The sequence below is a fragment of the Corvus brachyrhynchos genome, unplaced genomic scaffold (genome assembly GCF_000691975.1).
Source record: "Corvus brachyrhynchos isolate BGI_N302 unplaced genomic scaffold, ASM69197v1 scaffold89, whole genome shotgun sequence".
Taxonomy (NCBI): Eukaryota; Metazoa; Chordata; class Aves; order Passeriformes; family Corvidae; genus Corvus; species Corvus brachyrhynchos.
The window spans coordinates 3,303,853-3,322,976 of record NW_008246063.1 but is presented as its reverse complement, the minus strand read 5'-3'; the positions used below and the strand labels follow the sequence as shown (position 1 = coordinate 3,322,976).

At 39.4% G+C, this 19,124-nt stretch overlaps 1 protein-coding gene across 2 annotated transcripts in view; it reads right to left on the bottom strand.

The window, feature by feature from the left end:
- Positions 1–19,124, bottom strand: part of TRAPPC9 (trafficking protein particle complex 9) — a 469,795-nt gene that overhangs the window by 376,766 nt on the left and 73,905 nt on the right. For both annotated transcript variants that reach the window (XM_008643073.2, XM_017746660.1), the window contains 2 exons: positions 13,888–14,040; positions 4,463–4,587 (listed from right to left, as the gene is read on the bottom strand). In XM_008643073.2, the coding sequence (XP_008641295.1) occupies positions 4,463–4,587; positions 13,888–14,040 (278 nt within the window). The remainder of the gene's footprint in view (positions 1–4,462; positions 4,588–13,887; positions 14,041–19,124) is intronic.

The window sequence follows — 19,124 nt, the reverse complement described above, 5'->3', positions numbered from 1 at the left end:
TTTCTGGCACTCATATCACAAATGTCAATTATAAAAAATAATGCATTATTTTGATAAAAATCAGATTTGGAAGTGAAAGAGCTTTGTTTACTTTTTATCTTCTCTTCTACCGTCTTGAAAGTTATTAGGGAAACAAGAGATAGAAGCGTAAGACTTGACATGTTTAACACTGAGGGAGAACTCAGGGCCATGAAATTTACAATCATAGTACTGAATTCCAAGTTAGGACAGTGTGGAAGTAGAACATCTAAACTGGGCTATATATTTGTGCCTAAGATCTCATTCCTATATTCACATTTATTCAATAAAAAGGAATCTAAATTTCAGTTGTATTCTATAGATTCAACATCCACACTAACTTCAGCAGCACCCAAAATTATTTAAAAATTAAACAACAGAAAAATCCCACTTATTCTGTTTAAGGGCTTAAAACTTAGAATAGATGTAAGGCTTATGAGTAAAAGGAGTTAGAGCTTCAAGTATCAACAATATAAAGTTTATCCCTATTAGCAGCACACTTTCAAATAGAAGAGAGCCTGAGAACTGAATAGGAAAAAATCCAATTAAGGCCTGTATCTCATCTTAATACACTGCTGACTAAATCAGAAAAGATACATTAAGAGAGTGTGTTAAATTAAATTAGCTCTACATACTGTATTTTAACACTTCCTACCATTTACTGATAGTGCAGGAACAGAGCAGTTTTATGAGAGTCCTTAAATCTCTCCAGCTTCTGCAGCTGAATCTCCAGAGTTACAGCTCACATTCAGGATGCTGAGGGAAATTCTCCTGAACAAACAAGTCTCAAAACAAATAAAGAAGTCAGCCAAATCCCTTATAAATTATAAACCAGCCCTGTCTGCCAAGCAACTGGCCGGCAAGCACTGTGTGTCTTTAACAGCTTAAACCAAGGTTTTAAAAAACTCACAATATGCTTTCAAAGTTTTCATGACCCAGCTAAAAGAGTTGTCCATTTCAACTTTTCATTTGGGTCAGACAGATCTCTAAAGCTCAAGTCCATTTGGAATATGGAGTGAAGTGCCAGCGTGTTTCTTCCATCACTGACAAGAACTAGACTACACCACATAATCTCAGCTTCCAAGCATGAAAAGCAGTGCAGAATTCCCTAGGTTAAAACTGATACTGTGTTTGCTGAGAGATTATGACATCTGGTTAAATTTCTCACTGCAGCTTTTGCATTAAGACACAGAATTGTTTAATATCTCTAAACGCACTGCAGTGTTACTCAAAAAGTAACAGATTCAGCCTCCAAACTGACATTTGCACGCCAGTATCACCACAGCAATGCAGAGAGAAGCAGGGTAACTCATCCTTTCATGCAGATACACCCTAGAACAACCAAGGAGTTTAGACACGGCTCAGCACAACTACCCAGCACTGAACAGCAGAAAAGAGTATCTGAACATACTATTACACTGTGAGATCCTATTCAGCTTGAGGGTATAAGCAAGCTTTATGATGAGGTCATAAAGCAATTTTTACACTGAATTTATGAGCTCATTGTAACAGTCATTTCCAGAAGCCAGTGACCGGTTTATTAGGAGAGAGCCTGCAGCAAAATTGGAAACAGAGATTGCAGAGAAGCTTGACTGCAATATCCAAGACTGAAGCACAAAAATTGTAAGGCAAACAAGTAGGGAGGGAAGGTTTAAGTATGAGGCTTATAAATATCTGAACAAGGACATTTCAGAATCAGCAATATGAGAAACATTGATTTACATTCACTTTCATTTGCAGATATTCACTTTTATTTGAAGATGAGCTTATGCACAGCATGCAGGATTGAAAAATAACCACTACTCCTGAATATTCACATCAGACACCTATTGTTAAATCATGAATAAAGTGACAGCAGAGTGTTTTCACCACACATACAAATTGTTTAAGATCCATCTTGCTTCTTAACTTAAAAACTCCCACTTGCTTCTTACATTAGTCCTTGTCAAACCACTCTAATTGGAACAACTATAAACCAAATGTAACCCAGCACTCATCCCAAACTGCACCGTGAGGGACAAACCAACAGCCCACAAAATTGTTCTGCTGCCACAGGGAGAAACCCAAGGATCTTTTAACGAGGTTCTAGGGAACTCAAAAGGGTTCATAAATACCAAATATTTTGAGACTCAGTATCAAAGGGAACCTGGGACCATCTCTTGTGTGAAGATCCCAGCTTGTTCCATTTCAGACAGTGATGTCTGAGCAAAAGCATTTGACAATAAACATAATCCATGTACTCAAAGACACTCAGCCTAAAACAGAGAGAGTCAAATCCAAAACCACAGCAAATTTCTCAAAACTCAGCCAAGAAAACTGGACCACAGCACATTCTAATTGTATCTCTAAATGCTTAATTGACTGGATTGTTTACAGTAACTCCCTGATGCTATGGTTTGGAACTTATCTCGCTTTCATTTTAAGCTACTGGTGGTTCTTACACTGCTTCCTACTAAAGAGCAGTGCCAAAACAGAGAGAAGTCACAAGCAGAAATAACGTGTGTTACAGAGAAAGAGTGAATGTACAAAACTGGATAAACTTTGTTATCACAGAATGACCACCAGTCAGAGGTAATGCAGTCAGCTGAACAGGCAAATGCATCTCCTCAGTTACAACAGGTAATTTTTTCTGGTCATTTGCCCACTACCCTCTATGTCTCTCCATGTACACAGAGACTTATGTGGATAGTCCAGTGAATCAAAAAACATTTCTCTAAGATAGCTCTAAACAGTTTTGAGCTCCATAGGCATTTTTAATCCAAGCAGATCAAATTACTGGTTTATAGTTTATAGTAGTATTCCTGGGACAAACTCCAGGCACACTACAGGTTCTGTACAGCAGTCATACACAGCAGGCTCAGGACACAGAAAATATACTCAGCAAAGAACCCTTTGATGCTGTTGGAATGTGTATTCTCTACTCAACATAGTTTTGATCATCTGAATGGTTCTTCCATCACAAAATACCAATTAAATCAAAATTCATCCCATAAACCTGGCAACAGGATCCAGCATGTGCCTTCCCATCACACTGTTTTGCTACACACTGTTAAAAACCAAGTTTCTGCTTCACAGCCCTCCAACATCATTGTAATATTATCACACAGATCATTGGGAACCTGCAAGTTCTTGGTTGCCAGGACAACTGATTGACAAGTAAAAAGTGCACCAAAATGCTTTTTTCTTCATGTATTTGGTGCAAAATTCTGCATTTCCAGATTTTTAATCCTATGTTGAAGTAACACTCCCCTTGCTGCCTTGACTCAGAGGTGTCTACAGGTCAGACACTCTACACAAAGTTCTGAACTTGAAAATTAATGCTGGACATTTTATTCACTTAAATAGCAAATTATTTCCTCAGTCATACTGATTTATAAACAATTAGGAAACACACTGCTATGTCATGAAATACAAAGGCTTTAGTAATTTTTTAACACCTTTCCTATGCTGCAATCATGTTTTCTGTGCTGCAGAATCAACTGATGACGAATTAGCAGTGCTAATGGTCCAAAAGAAACACACTTACAAATTAACATTTTCACCTGTTTCTTGCTCAGATAGAATTGTGAATATTCTCACTGTGAAGGAAGCAAATTCACAGGCAAAGCAAGTCACTGAGAAAAGCAGAGCCTGTGTTTGCTTCCCAGCCAAACACATGCGAGGCCAAATATTGCACTGTACACAACACTTGCTCTAATTCCTGATGGGATGAGCTGATGCAGAACACGGATCCGTGGAGGGAATGTATCAAATACTGCACACAACACAACATTCACCAAAGCCTGGGAAGAGACCAATGAAGTGCTGCAGTCCATATTTTTACAAAATATTTTTACATATTTTTTCTTATTTTCATCTTAAATTATATCTTCTTCAAATCTGGCTATTATGAAGCTAAACTTATTTCATACTCAAAACAACTTTACACCTTCAACAGGTAAGATCTGCCACAAAAAAGCAAAGAGAAGCTTTGTCCAGGGCAGACTCTTGGTAAGCAAAGTGCAGCTTCCACCTACACAACTGTTCTTCCACCCTGCTACTTTTATTTACTTTTCCTTTGACTCTCTCAACTATTCTGTTTTATTACTTTATGCACACCACTAAAAAAAACCTCACTGCAAGAAAGCCAAGAGTTCATAGAGAAGCACCTTCCCACAGAGTAAATAGCATGAGAAAGCACCATGAGGTGAGCTGAGAGCTCCCCCAGTACACCACAGTGATAACCAACTCTGCACTTTCCACTGTTAGCCTGATCTTTCTTCATCTTCTTTGTTTGTTGGCTCTAATATAACAATGCAAACACAGAACATCAAGCTGTGCTAAAGGAAACCAAAGGGAAATATTTATGAGAGAAGGAAACCTTTGTTTTTTAATCACACAACAAACCATAGCACAGTACAGCGAAAAACCACAGGATTTACTTATTCTGATGTCATTCCCTTACCTTGACGTGACTGAAATCACCAACTTTGCTGCTTTCTTGGGGATTAAGAGGTTTGGTCTCCACTCTTGGTTTGACAACCTGCCGGAAAGGACTGGAGAGTGGGAGTCCACTGACACTGATTCCATCTGGAACAGAGAATAAACTGAATTACTTTGCTTATCTAATGCTATCCTTTGTTCCAATTAATTTACATCTGTATTATCAAAGGGAGAGAAAAGACACAAAAAATAATAGTAACCTCTTATACAAAAAGACAAAACAAAAGACAAAGATTATTTGGCTGTTTCCCCCAGGACACCAAAAAAATGGAACTTGACCACACCAAAAATTCGGTGAAGATCACAGGGAAGGATGGCAACTGCATTTGAAATATCACAACAGAGATGTCAGAGTTAATAATGTAAAATTAATTTTAACATTTACAATATTAAAATAAAGATAAAAGTTTGTGGATTTCCATGACAGTGACCCTATCAGCTCCTTAGGATCTTTAATTTCTGGTATGAGGATTTCTTTTTCAAGCATATATTGTGGAAAATGACAGAAAATAGAGATGGCACATTTTGTACAGCTTCTGATATAAAAATAAATAAAATAGTTCTCATTTATAAAGGAGGTAAAATGGAAACTTAAGATTTCCATTGTAAGAGTCAACAAAAAAGCTTAAGAAATACCCTGATAGGAATCCCCAGTTTGGTGTTTACTCCCAGTCTGGGTACTAGGCATATAGGATGGCAGCAAGATACAACAGAACAACTTAATAGTGTCTGTTACTGCCAAAAAGCTGTAACTTTAAGGTAAATAAATGCACCACAGCATATTTGGGGTTCTCAGCCCAACCAAGGCTACATTCTCAGCACAAACTTAAAATGTGTGAAAATTACTGCTGAATCAAAAAAAGAAGAACAAGAAAATTAAAATAATTAAGCTTTAACATACAGTAAAACTATATTCAGTATTTATTATTATTTAGATTTACATCCAAAGAAGAGCAGGACTTTGTTCCTTGATGCTGTGCAGAGCAACTGCAATCCACCAACAACAATTCAATACAAGCAAGATCTCATGTACAGCAGCAGACACATACAGCTGAACGCATGGGAAACACCAAAGTGTTACACAAAACCCAAACATATTTCCTAAATTGCTCCTATGAAATCTGGACATGTTGAGGATATGTTCCTCAAAAGAAGAAACCATAAGAATGAGATGGAACATGAAAGGGGTTTTGCTTCATTAAACTTCACAGGTGTCCAAATGAGAAAACAAAGGGAAAATTCCCACATTCCCTTACTGGCAACTCCCTTCACTAACTACTTCTAAAATGCACCTTAGCACTGAATAAATATCCTCTTCTATCAGTTCCTGGGGGAGAGCAGGACAGGCAGGTGAGAGTACCCTGCCCGTGGCAATGCAGCAGGCCCATGAATGAGACAAAACACAGGAATAAATACAGAACTACATTTGACCACAGGCTTTGAAAGCCACTCTTTCAAAATGAAAATCAGACGTTTTAATTGAGGAAAAATATTCTTCTCCAACTGATAAATGATTTTCACTAGTTCTATATTTAGAACAAAAACTGACACTGACTGGTGCATAAAATTACAAATTAAAACATGAAAAGAGCCAAGTATGAAAATCTGCATGGCATTAATCAGATTTTCCATGTTTTATATGGCATGAGCTTTCTTTTCTTTGAGAGAGGAATAGATAATACCTAAAACAACATCACAGACATACAACTAATGCCTTTCTTAATTATTTTATTCTTTAAAACCCCATTTCATTTTTGTTTTCTGTGGTGGGGGGGAAGAAAAGACAATAGTTTAAAACTTTTCTCTGGGAAGAAGAGATTTTTTTAATCTCTAAATTGTATCTGAAAACTGAGGTTTTCTAGGAAAGGAGACATCAGGATGAAAGGGAAGTCCAAGGTAACTTGTAGTGGTTGAACTTTCTGTCTCAAGTCTGTGTCACTCTCACAGAGCCAGTGCCAGGCATTTTGTTATGCTGCAAATGACTCAGCCCTTCACAGCCTGGACTGCTCAAGTCAACTTCTCTTCCAGAGGACAAAAAAAAAAAAAGTCACGTTCTGCTGCAAACAATTTATTTTTTTAATTATTTTGGTTTTTCTATTCTTTGACCAGGCAGCAATGGTGAAAAGACCTTGCCCAGCTTCTCTGCAATACATTAGTCACAAGAGGGGAAATCCTGCTAAAAACCCTGGTAGGCTGCAGAACTTAATGATGGCAGGAGAAAACTGAGCATCAATGAAGCAGTTCTCCAGAAGTTTTACATTACTGATACTTATCTTTTTTGATATTTCCTATGTTTTATTTTCTCTCATGAAGTTTAAAGAGATGAAGATGCTAAATCCTCCATAGTTTTGTCAATCCCTACTGTCAAACAGCCTGAGCAGCCTTGTACTATAAAAAGAATAATTGTCTTTCTACTTTGTCCAGAAATTTTCCTAATTTCAACAATCCACATTGAATATTTCCATGGTAACAGCATATGACCAACACTTTTTCCATGGTAACTGCAAAAACACAGCTTGCCTTTCTAACATCCCAGTCACTGCTGTCACAACAGAGCAAAATCTCTTACCAGCATTTCCCCTCTCCTCTCAAATGTTAAGTAAATTGTCAATTTAGCTTCATTAGCCACTTTCCCAGCAACACTGCACAGAAGAATCCCACACAATTTCTTATTTGAATGAGGTAAAGTGCATTCAGGGAGTTAAACCCGTAGATTTACAACATGGTAACTGAGCACTGAAGGAAGAGGTGGCATGGGACAGCTCCTGTCCTGTGCTGTGCAAGGATCACTGGCCTGATCCAGGGGACAAAAATGGATACACTTTCCAACAGGTATATCACAGCTATGGAGGTCTCAAACTCCACAGCAAGGAAACATTTATAAACTGTCCCACTGACAGCAGGACATCAGAGAGGTTTGGATTCTGAGGCAGTGCCCAGGCAAATCGATGTCACACGGGATGGAAACACTGGAAGATTTTAGCCTGAAGTGCTCCTTCTTTCCAGGAGAATTTCATACAATCCAACAGCAGTGCAGATCTGCTTCCTGCAGCTTCCTGAACAGTAGCACAGGGACCCCAAGAGGGGCAGGAGGAGGAGGAATCCCAGAATCATTTAGGTTGGAAAAGGCCTCAGAGATCATTGAGTCCAACCTACAACAGAACACCACCACATCAACCAGACAAGAGCACGGAGTGCCACGTTCAGTCTTTCCAGAAACACCTCCAGGGATGGTGACTCCACCACGTTCCTGAGCAGCCCATTCCAGGGAGGGCAGGAGGGTCTGCTGGCCCAGAGCAGGGATCCCCCTCGCAGCCCAGGGATGTTTCCTGGGGGATTGTGCCCCTCTGCTCTGCTCTGGTGAGGTCCCACCTGGAGTGCTGCATCCAGCTCTGGGGCTCCCAACATCAGAAGGACGTGGAGCTGCTGGACCAAGTCCAGAGGAGGCATCAAAGATGATCCAAGGGCTGGGACACCTCTGCTCTGGCAACAGGCTGGGAGAGCTGGGGCTGTGCAGCCTGGAGAAGAGAAGTCTCTGCAGAAAACTTAGAGCCCCTTGCAGTGCCTAAAAGGGGTCCAAGAGAGCTGGAGAGGGAGTTTTTGCAAGGCTGTGGAGTGACAGGACAAGGAGGGGTGGCATCAAACTGACAGGGAGAAATTCTTTACCCAGAGGGTGGTAAGGCCCTGGCACAGGTTGCCCAGAGAATCTGTGGATGCCCCATCCCTGGAAATGTTCAAGGTCAGGTTGGACAGGGCTCGGAGCAACCTGAGATAGTGGAAGGTGTCCCTGCCCATGGCAGAGGGTTGGAATGAGATGAGCTTTAAGGTCCCCTCCTATCCAAACCATTCTATGATGCTGTGTCATAGAATCCTAGAGGTTTTGGAAAGTACACAGCTTGATCATAACATATGAAAGCTAAATGCCACCTCAACCCATTTGTTTATTTTGTCAATCCTTCCCTGATTGAAATTTCAAAACAAAACCCTCTTGGTATGCAACATCTCATAAGAACACTGTAATAGCTTTAAAGTACTTTAAACATGTGGAAAAATAGAAAAAAAACAACTCGAGACAGGAGACAGACTCTGCTTGCTGAACTTGAATGCCTTTTTTTTCCTTAGAAAAAGAACTGTATTCTTATGAAGTGGTCAGAATTCTAGAAACTTGCTGTGTGCAGCAACAAAGAGTAGAATAACACCAGAATACAGTTTGAGGCAATATAATCCCCTTCACCCTTCACACTTCAGGTGGGCACTGAGATGCAGCTCCTTCCCTCTCACAAGAACATGCTCAAGACTGTCAAAGGAGGGACCCCAGGTAGCAGCACTCCAGGCAAAGCTCCTGGGAATGCATCAGCTCTCTGGCTCCCAGGAGCAGGGCACAGATGACATGTACCAGACTTGAGCACTTCTTTGAAACTCCACTACCTTTGAAGACAATAATTAACAATAACAAATGCACTGTAAGAAAGGATTTATGTCCTGAGGTTGCTGAACTGAACTAAAATTGGGAGATAAATTTACAATAAGGGTGAATGCAATGAAAGAGAACAAACTAAGTGTAAAGAAATTCATAATAAACACTAGAGATTATTTATGCAGATTACATTAGATGCTAAAATAAAATCCTCAGCAAAGGAACAGCATAACAGGATGGCAGGTTTATTAGCCTGTATGTGCCAATAACCAGTTTATTGTTATTTGCCTCATGTCTGTCTTAGAGATTTACATTGTAAAGATTTGGGGTCTGAAACACCAGTCCCTCTGTGTATTTGTCTGGTGGCTGGTACAACTGGTATAGGCTGAAGTACTATGGCACTTATATACTGTTAAAAAAATCCCACCCTATATTAGTCAAATCATGAGACAAGATTATTTATCTATCTTAAAGGCAGTTGGAAGATTATCCTCTGTAATTATCTTCTGTAGTTACTGAAGCTGGAATTCAGTAATAATTCTGTATGAGAAGTTCTCAAAAAGTTAAGAATATTTTTTGAAGTTACACAGTGATGAATTTATGGAGGACACAGAAGCATTTGTATTTTAAAAAAATTGAACAGAAGGAAAAAACTCATTTACTCATTTTAACAGTACAAGCAACCTGACATCTTCAAACTACAGAGACAAAAAAACTTCTTAGAAATGAAGTCACTTCAAAAGAATACTCGGAATGATTAAGTGTTTCAAAGGCTACCAAGCAGAGTAACATGGAAATGATAATACTCTGAGGAGTATTATCTCTGAGGACATCTCTGAGGACCCCATCATCAGTGATACCATTATCCTAATAAAGTCCTCCAGGCTACTTTCTTGAAAGACCTGTCAAGTGCACATTTAAATTCCAAACCAAGTTTCATTCCAACAAAAAAAAAAAAAGCTTTGTCATGCTTTTATACACTATGTAAGTGCAGGGACATTTTGAAGTAGATAAAATCTGACCATTTCAGCAGAAAAACAACAAAGTGAGTATGAAATATACACTGGTCTTGCAAAACAATGTTAAAAAATATTCAAGATTAGTGCTTCTAGAAATATGCTATTATTTCTCTGCAACCTTTCCCCCCCCCAGAGAAGGGAAGGAGAGACTTAAGGCATAGATTTGCTTCTCTCTCAACATGTAATTAATTAGTTCCTTTGATGAGTTTATGAATTTAAATATTCTCACACTTGTCTTTAGGTTCCCTATACAGGGAATAAATGAACATTAACATTCTACATAATGAAGTACTCCTTGTAAATTAATTCATTAACTTTGCAAAACACTGTCCCCACGTAACAGGAGCTTTTTTAAAATCCTCAAACAAGTCACCGTGTACCTTATAGTCCAGAAAGAGCAGCTATTGTTCTTACCCCATTCAGTGTCAGGGGAAGGCTGAATTTCAGAAATTACAGTATAATAGCTGGAAAGGGGAATTCATTATGCTCATAATGTGAGTATCCTGTTGACCTTTTTAGTCACCTTAACAGGTGACAAGAGACCTCACTGCTTCAGCTCCTTACAGCTGGCTGTACTGGGCAGATTGAGGGCTTCCCCCTGCCTCACTCAGTGTAGCTACCCCAGAATAAAATTAAATATCCACACTGACCTTCCTGGCCAGAGAGCCAAGGACGTGCAGAGAAGGAACCCTGCACCATCCAGCTGAGGATCAAGAGATCCAAAATTTTGCTAGAATTTGCAGCAAACACATGTTCTGCATGGATCTCCCAAATCCTGGTCAACTGACTTTAAGACATGGAATCACAGAATTGTTAAGGTTGGAAAAAACCTCCAAGATCATCATGTCCAACTCTCAACCCAGCACCACCTTCATGTTCACCACTAAACCATGTCCCCAAGTGCCACATCCATACATTTTTTTGGAACACTTTTCAGGGAGTGATTCCACCACCACTCTGGGCAGTCTGTTCCAATGTTTTCCAAACATTTCAGTGAAGAAATGTTTCCTAATATCCAATCTAAACATCCCCTGGTGCAACTTGAGCCCATTTCTTCTCATCTTGTCTTTTGTTGCACAGGAGAAAACACCCAATAAAATACCAAAATTCAGCATAAATAAATGGGAAAAAAAATCCTAAACTTATACATGTGGTAAGAGGCTCTCAGCATATCATTTCTGTTGAGAAGCAAGATCATGGAGCTATGGTTCAGATATTCATGAATCTCCCAAATCAATTCTCAGCAACAGTCAAAAAAGCAAATGATAAATGGTGCATTACCCCATGATTATAAGGAAAGTAATATAAACCAAAATAAAGAGCACCATTAGGTCATAGATCACCTTTCAAAGAGTGTGTACGGCCTCCCTCAAACATACAGAACTGAGAGTTCAAAGAGACAAGGCTGGCATGTGCAACAGTTTCCATAACAGGGACAACTAAGCCAGGTAGAAGTCTCCAGTCTGCTGTGACAGTACCCTGGGGAAATGCATCAAATCACTGCAGGAACCGTCTTTGGAAGATGTCCTGTTACCTCTCTCATGCAATACAAAAACCTGTACACACAAGGACACCAGTAAGTGCAAAGCTGCTAAAAATTAATTTGGCTGTGACTCTTCTTGCCACGGCACATTGTAAAGTGCTGACAGGAAGAATGAAGAATTTTAGGAAAGAGAAACCCACTAAAGATGACTAACAGTGCCTAAAACCAGAGAAACCATATTCAGCCCTGGAAGCTCCTGAGCTAACAACAGTTGGAGGCCAAAAGCCTAGAGGAAAACAGAAGTATGTGCACAATTTTTCCTGTATTGTCCCACTGAAATCTGCTCTCAGCCACTGTCACAGTTAGGATATTGGACTGGATGGTCACTGATCTGATCCTGTACAGCCACTCGTGGTTTTGCTTCCTTTAATCTAGAAACACACCCAACATTTTTCTCTGTGAGACAGCACAGCATCAACACACATCAGCCAATTCTGATTGATAACTTGGTTTACTTTCCAATTGGATGAACGTGTATCATCAGAAACATCAGTAATTTATTCCTTCTGCACCATGTCCTGATTACAAACAGCACAAAAGGGAACAATTCCAGCAGCAAATGAAAAGACATGAAAGTAAAAATTGCCCTACCAAAGACATTACTTTTAAGACAAAAGTATTTTGATCATCACTGTAAATGTGGTTGGTCTTCAAAAGAAAAAGGTACCACAGCTACCCTATGATTAAAAGCCATGTCATAGTTGCCATTGATTTTTCTAGCTCTTTACTCTTCTTCCCATCAGGCTCCTACCTGACTCTTTGGAAAGTACAGCATTTGTGAAGTTAAAAGCAATACATAAAAAATAAAGTAGCAACTAAATAGTCAATATACTTAGCATCTCTAATAACACTTTCAAAGGACACAGAGTACACAGCACCCACAGATACCAAAGTTCCAACAAAGCACTAATGGATCCTACTCCTTTATCATCACTGAATGAGGAAAGGCTGAATTGTTTCCAGGCTCCAGTTACACAATTTTCCGGAGAAGCAGGAAGCAGAAATGGTAAGGTAAAAATGTTTTTCAAAGATTTTGTTCATCTGTGGTCCCATAAGAGTTGGATAAAGGTAAACAACAGAGGCAGAAATCCAAATCCCAAATCCCACAACTGTTCAGTATCCATACCAAGAAGTATGTTATCTTTATCTCCTACAGAATATTTTGGATTTATGTTATTTCGTCTGAAAAGCTCCTAGACAAGTGCAGCTTCAGAGCTTTTTGGACACTGGGAAAATGAAAGAAATGTTATATATATATGTGTGTTTATGTATCTATATATACATATCTATAGTCTACATAATTTCACTTGCTATCAAGGGCATTTCTCAAAGTCTCAATTCCCAGGCACCTGTGTTTTCACAATATCAGGGTGTGCTCTTTCTTCACTATCAGCATTTTCAGCAAGTTCTAAATTGAACCTTAGTATAGCAACACTGTAGGGTTTGTGCAGTTAAGTCCTAAAATATTTTTAAAGTACCTTTATATTTTATATTAGGGAGGTTTCAAAACCAAAATCTTTCAATCATTACTAACAATTACTATGATTTTTGTCTACATGCATTTGCAAGGTAACTCGCAGAAATCATTCCTATTCAACCTGAATAAGCTCTGCATGTAATTTTGTTGTATTTTTTTCTATACTGAAAGACTACTTATAATGGTAATGCATCCCTGCAAGTGAGTACTGGGGAAGAATTCAAATAACAGAGAGTTTTTAATACAGGAATATATTGTTTTGTCAAGTTAATTTAATCAGTGTAAACATAGCAGACAAATGAAAAAATTACTGAGTAATTACTCCAGCAAGACTGTGTGTTTATCATAAAAAGGGAATCCTTATTACAAGTTACCTGGTACTTGTAATTCCAAATAATTCTAATAGAAGCAAACACGGCAGCTTCCTTTTATTCAAAATAAGTTTAAGCAGAAGAGACTTTCTCTGCAGTACAAATATTAGGGGGATTATGCCTTAAATTTCAGTCTGTCACTTTAGGCAAAACTGCACTCAGCAATCTTTCAGAATTCTGCAGTCCTGGATAATTAAATATCAACTCAATGCTATTTTTCTTTAAACCCCACTAATGTTTGTGAATTATTTTTCTTTACCTTCATAAGGTAAGGATACAAAGAGATACCTCAGAAACACTGTCAAAAAATATTTTAACAGATACCACGGCAAGGTCTTATGATGGGGAAGTTGGGTGAGACTCTCATGCCCACAGCTGTCTCAAAAATTCACCCTTCAATCTGTAGAGCTCAGCCAAGGGTTGTCTTTGCTTTACAAGACACAAATATTCAAACACGCAGCCACATCACAAATCAGTTTAACACAAATGGCACAGCAGTTAGAAAAGTGTTTCCAGCAGCACATACAACCCTCCTAAACAAGGAGAAATGAAAAACTCACCATCACTGAGATCCTGAAGAAGGTTTTCTTGGCATGAAAAGTCCAGCTTCACTTTAATGTTTACAGTAAATGTTGCAATCTTTCCAGGTTTTAGAGGAAACTGGCAGAGGGTGTCTTCTAGATTCCAACTCAAGAAATCTCCATACAGCTTCTCTGTATCAAAGTAAGTACATATTTCATGAGCATAAGCCCTGCATTAAGGAAATTTCAGTTTTGAACTGCTGTAGAGAGGATGAACCAATTTGTCATGTCCTGTTTAAAATCTAAAATATTCAGAATTAAGGTATTAAAAAATAATGTAATGTAACACTAGAAGGATAGAGAAGTTACTGGATACTGACACTGATCTGGAATCATACAGATCACAAAGCTCAAAATACGAATTTAAGTGAAGAAGACCACTACCAGAAGAAAAAAAAATTGCACAATAGGCAGCATTAAATATAAACTTTAAATATAGCCTGCAGGGGTTCTAAAAGTTCATGTAGTTTTGAATCTTACACAGCTCAGCTCAGGAGGTGTCACATGAATGCAAAGCACTTTTCATCAAAATACACCAAACTTAATCAGTTGGAATTCTGAAACAGCTGTAACATCATTATTCAGTTATTTATTGAGTAATGGAGAAGGCAATGAAGACTACTGGCTTTCATCTTTTTATAAAGTCCTTCTGTAAAGCTGAGAAGCAGCTTTTTACTAGAGCCAAACATTAAGGATGCTGCCAGACAGGATTATTCTGTGACAGAAGAAAATTTGTTTAATATATTATTTATCATTGGTTCATATGAGATAGGGGATCTGTAAGTCCTCCCTCATAAGCCTGACATGCCAGAAAATAAAACAAGAGAAAAAAAAACCCCAGAATTTACTGTTCATCTATACTGGGTCTTCAGTTCTGGCCAGGGTCAACCCACCCCATCCCTAAATTGATTCATATATGCAACCATACCATGCAAAGTACTACAAGAAAGTCTATTGATACATAAAATAAAAGTGACTGTTTGACTGGGAGAGTCCTAAAAATACATCAATCTATTACAGCAATGTATGTTATCTCCAAAGTATATTGGAGAATTCTTCTAAAAGCTCATTTAAACACTATTTGAGCACAGCTTTGCATAACAGGGACCACTGAAAGTCACACAGTTCATCTCTACATCCTCCCAGGCTACTTGGGAAGAGCAAGGTAATTAAAATCCGCTGGGATTTCAGCACCTTTCCAAAACCATCATCTAAGATCCACATGTGAGGGGACAGGGTGGGCAGCCTGCCTCTACAACTAAACCTGGAATAAAGGATCTTTCAAAAACAGCAATCAGAATTCCAGATTATGTCCAAATCATGTTGATTTGCACAGAAACTTTTGGTTTCCTTTTCTAGGGAAGGAGAAAACCAAGAGAATGTTTTTTCCATTAACTTCTACCTAAACAATAACAGCTTTGCCTGAAATATATTCTTCTCACAGACCACCAGGTGTTGTGTTGTCTTTCCCCATCAAATCAATAGTACAGATTTCTTCATAAACACAAAGATGAGGTAAAAGTAAAAAATCCTCACAATAATTGTTTCCTTAAAGTCACCTCCACCTCATCCAATGATTTAGCTGGAACCATATCACCATTCTGATTATTTTCTTCTACTTTCAAGAAAAAAAGTATGGCAATCTCTATCCCCTTTTCCTAACAAGTGAAAATCCAATATGCTAAAGGAATGTTTTCCCTCAGTGTAAACAAAGAAGGACTTATCCCAAGCAGTGGAGCACCAAACTGTTTCCACAACACGTTTTCATTAAGTATGAGATTTATTTGAAGACATTACAAGTGAAAAGACTTTTGAAGTGAGAATAGCCCTTGCAGATATTTTCTAATTAACACTAGTAATTATAATACAAGATCTAAATGCTTGAGCTAAAAGTTACGCTGTAGAGAGACACCTAATTTATATTTATCTGACACTGTTTATAGTTTAACAATGTTGACCCTGTTCAGTAATCACTATTACAGTGAATTATACTCTGGCTTCAGACCTTTCAGTTCAGTGGAAGGCTAATCTGGGGCAAGCCTGCATTCAGGTCTTTCTCGAGTCCAAAATCTGCGTTCAGCAAACATCTGAAGTTAAAAGCAACTGCTATCAGGAGTTGTAAATAGCAACCTGTTTCATCATTTTACTGGATACTAAATCACTAAAATCCTAACAAATATCATGTAAAAGCTTACCCAGAAACCAACTTTGGGTTATCCCAGGCCAATCTAACTTTTAACAGATTTTAAGGTCTGCCAAAGAAAAAATCCATTCTGACATTTTGCATAGAGAAACTTGATAGAAAACTCTTCTGAGATCACAAGAACCTCAGTTCTTTTCAATCTTAAATCCCCTGGTAAAACTGGCTTTTTGCTATAGTTTATTTTAAAAACTCAAAATAACTATCAGTTCTAAATGCACAGGCATTGGCATTCATACATTTTGACTTCTCCTAGACCTGGTAGATAGAAATGAACCTGCAGGACTTGTTATGTTCTTTACAATGTCATTAACACACTAAGAAGAAAAAAAAGTTATTGCACAGAAGTAATTGTGCTCAGAGAGATGAGAATATGTGAGAGGAACGACTCTGCAGACACCAAAGGTCAGTGGAGAAGGAGGGGCAGGAGATGCTCCAGGTGCCAGAGCTGAGGTTCCCCTGCACTCCAGGGAGTAAAGCCCATCTCCACCTCCCAGTGGCACTGTGCAAGGAGATGGAAAATCTGGGAAAGAGGGGTGGAGGGGGGAGGTGTTTTTAAGATACATTTTATTTCTTATTATCCCATCCAATTTTGTTAGTAATAGAATTCAATTAATATCCCCAAGTTGAGTCTGTTGTGTCTGTGACAGTAATCAGTAAGTGATTTCTCCTGGGCTTTAACGCATGAGACTTTCATTATATTTTTGCCCCCTGGCCATTTGTGGAGGGGAGTCACAGAGCAGCTTTGATGGGTGTCTGGCATCCAGCCAGGGTCAATCCACCACAAAAACCCAACTCCAATTTGAAAGAATTTACAAAGTTTTCTTTAGCTAAAAAAAAAGGTAAATAGATCTAGTCCTGGGTATTCACAGTTCTTCCTGAACCTCAGAGTAGATTTTTCATTTGTGGTCTAGCAGATGTGTTCAAAGGCCATGGGAAGAATACAGCTGGACAGCTGAACCTGTTTCTCTATGTTTAAATTCCAGAGGTCAGTCACTTCTAGGAAAGATCAATGAGGATTTGCTTCATCATCCGGGTTCATTCAGTTTGTGTAGCTGGGCTCACCACTTGTGCTAAGATTGCCTGATGGGCTCTTCTCAAGCCTCAAGTTCAAAAACAGTGGATTTTGAGTGGATCAAATAGCTGGTTTATCAAAGCCTTTGGACTGCACTCCCTCAACTGAGATATAACAAGCTTCTAACAAGAGCTGACTGCAGCCAAAGGGTGGGAAGGCATCCAGCTCTGCACAGGTCATCTTTCCAAAAAAAGGATTAAACTGTCTGACCTGGTGAGGGACAGTGTAAGGTGACACAGAGTTGGCCCTGACAGTATGGGCATGTGATGTCCAACCTACAGATGCCACAGCCTGGCTCAGGGGTGCAGTGAGACACTAAAAGCCATGACAGACGTGTCTATTGTGGCAGCATGACAAGTCCCTCTTGCTGAGCTGCCTCAGGATCTGTTCCACAACACACGGCTGCTGAAGGACTCGAAAACCCTGTGATGCCCTTTATGAACTGCACAGGGGGGGTTCAAGTTCTTACTTATCTAAGGGCCAGAGTGGAAAACCCAAAGAGCTGCACCTGAGAGTGACAGAGGAGAGGAAGTAAGGGAAGGCAAGTGGGAAAGTCTTACCTCCAGAGGTTCTCATTAACATGACACCACTCAAAACAATGCCAGAGAAGTTGGCTTCCTCAAGGAAAGTGACTGACTATAAATGCTACCGTAACAAGGGAGGGGGGTCAGGTCACTGCACTGCAACAGCAAATCCCATCCAGTAATTCCAACAGCAATAAAAAAGATAATGTTTGCCATTTACAACACTCATCTTTGTGCTAAAAGCTGTGGCTCCAGACACAGAAAGTAGGGAAATGGGTCAGGCAGGCAGCAGCTGCAAGAGATTCACAAGCAACTGCCAAGACAAAAAGAACCAAAGGAAATCAGGTGAAACAAAGGTTGACTGAAAGCTCTGTGTATTTGGCTGAAATGGGACAACAGCTTCTCACAGGCTCCTGAGCTGACAGGCAAGCTGTGGTCAGGCAGATGAAGGTGACCACCAGCTTTCAAGGAGACCTTGAGCAGTTTGAACAGGCACATTTCAGTGAGGAATAGTACAGAACAACCAGAGACAACTTCTTAATACACTATGGATAGTTCATAAGCACCTGCATATCCTCTCATCTTGATGCATAACACCAAGAGTTTGTGATGCTGTTTGAGATGGTTTAATGTCATGCCTTCATGAGTTCCATGCATGTATTCACGGACCAAACAGAGCTGCTGACATTACAAAACTTTAGTTCCCCGTTGACCACCACAAGCCCATGTCACTGTACCATCACTCCATCCCTATGCATTTGTTTAAATTTATGGTCGTAACTAAAATGGAAGAGACTTAAAATGAAAAAAAGCAAAGGTCCATCCCCAACACAAGAAAGACATGCTGGACCTGTTGACATGAAAGACCTGTTGGAAAAAGTCCAGAGGAGGCCACTAAGTTGATCACAGCACCTCTGCTACGAAGACAGGCTGAGAGAGTTGCAGTTGCTCATCCTGGCGAAAAAAAGGCCCTGGGTAGATCTTAGAGCCCCATCCAGTGCCTAAAGGGGCTCCAAGAGAGCTGGAGAGGGACTTTGGACAGGGCATGTAGTGACAGAACAAAGGGGAATGGCTTCAAACTGACAGAGGGCAGGACTAGCTTAGGTATCAGGAAGAAATTCTTTACTGTGAGGCCCTGGCACAGGTTGTCCAGAGAGGTTGTGGACTCCCCATTGCTTGAACTGTTCAAGACCTGGCTGGATGGAGCTCTGAGCAATCTGGAATAGTGGAAGGTATCCCTGCCCATGGCAGGAGAATTGGAACTCCGAGGTCTTTAAGGTCCCTTCCCACCCAAACCATTCAGTGATTGATTCTATGACACTTTGCAACACCTCCATGCAATCACATTTGAAATAACATAATTACTGCATGCTTAATGTAGACCATTAGCTCCTCTTGCATGGGCAGTCTTTTCCAG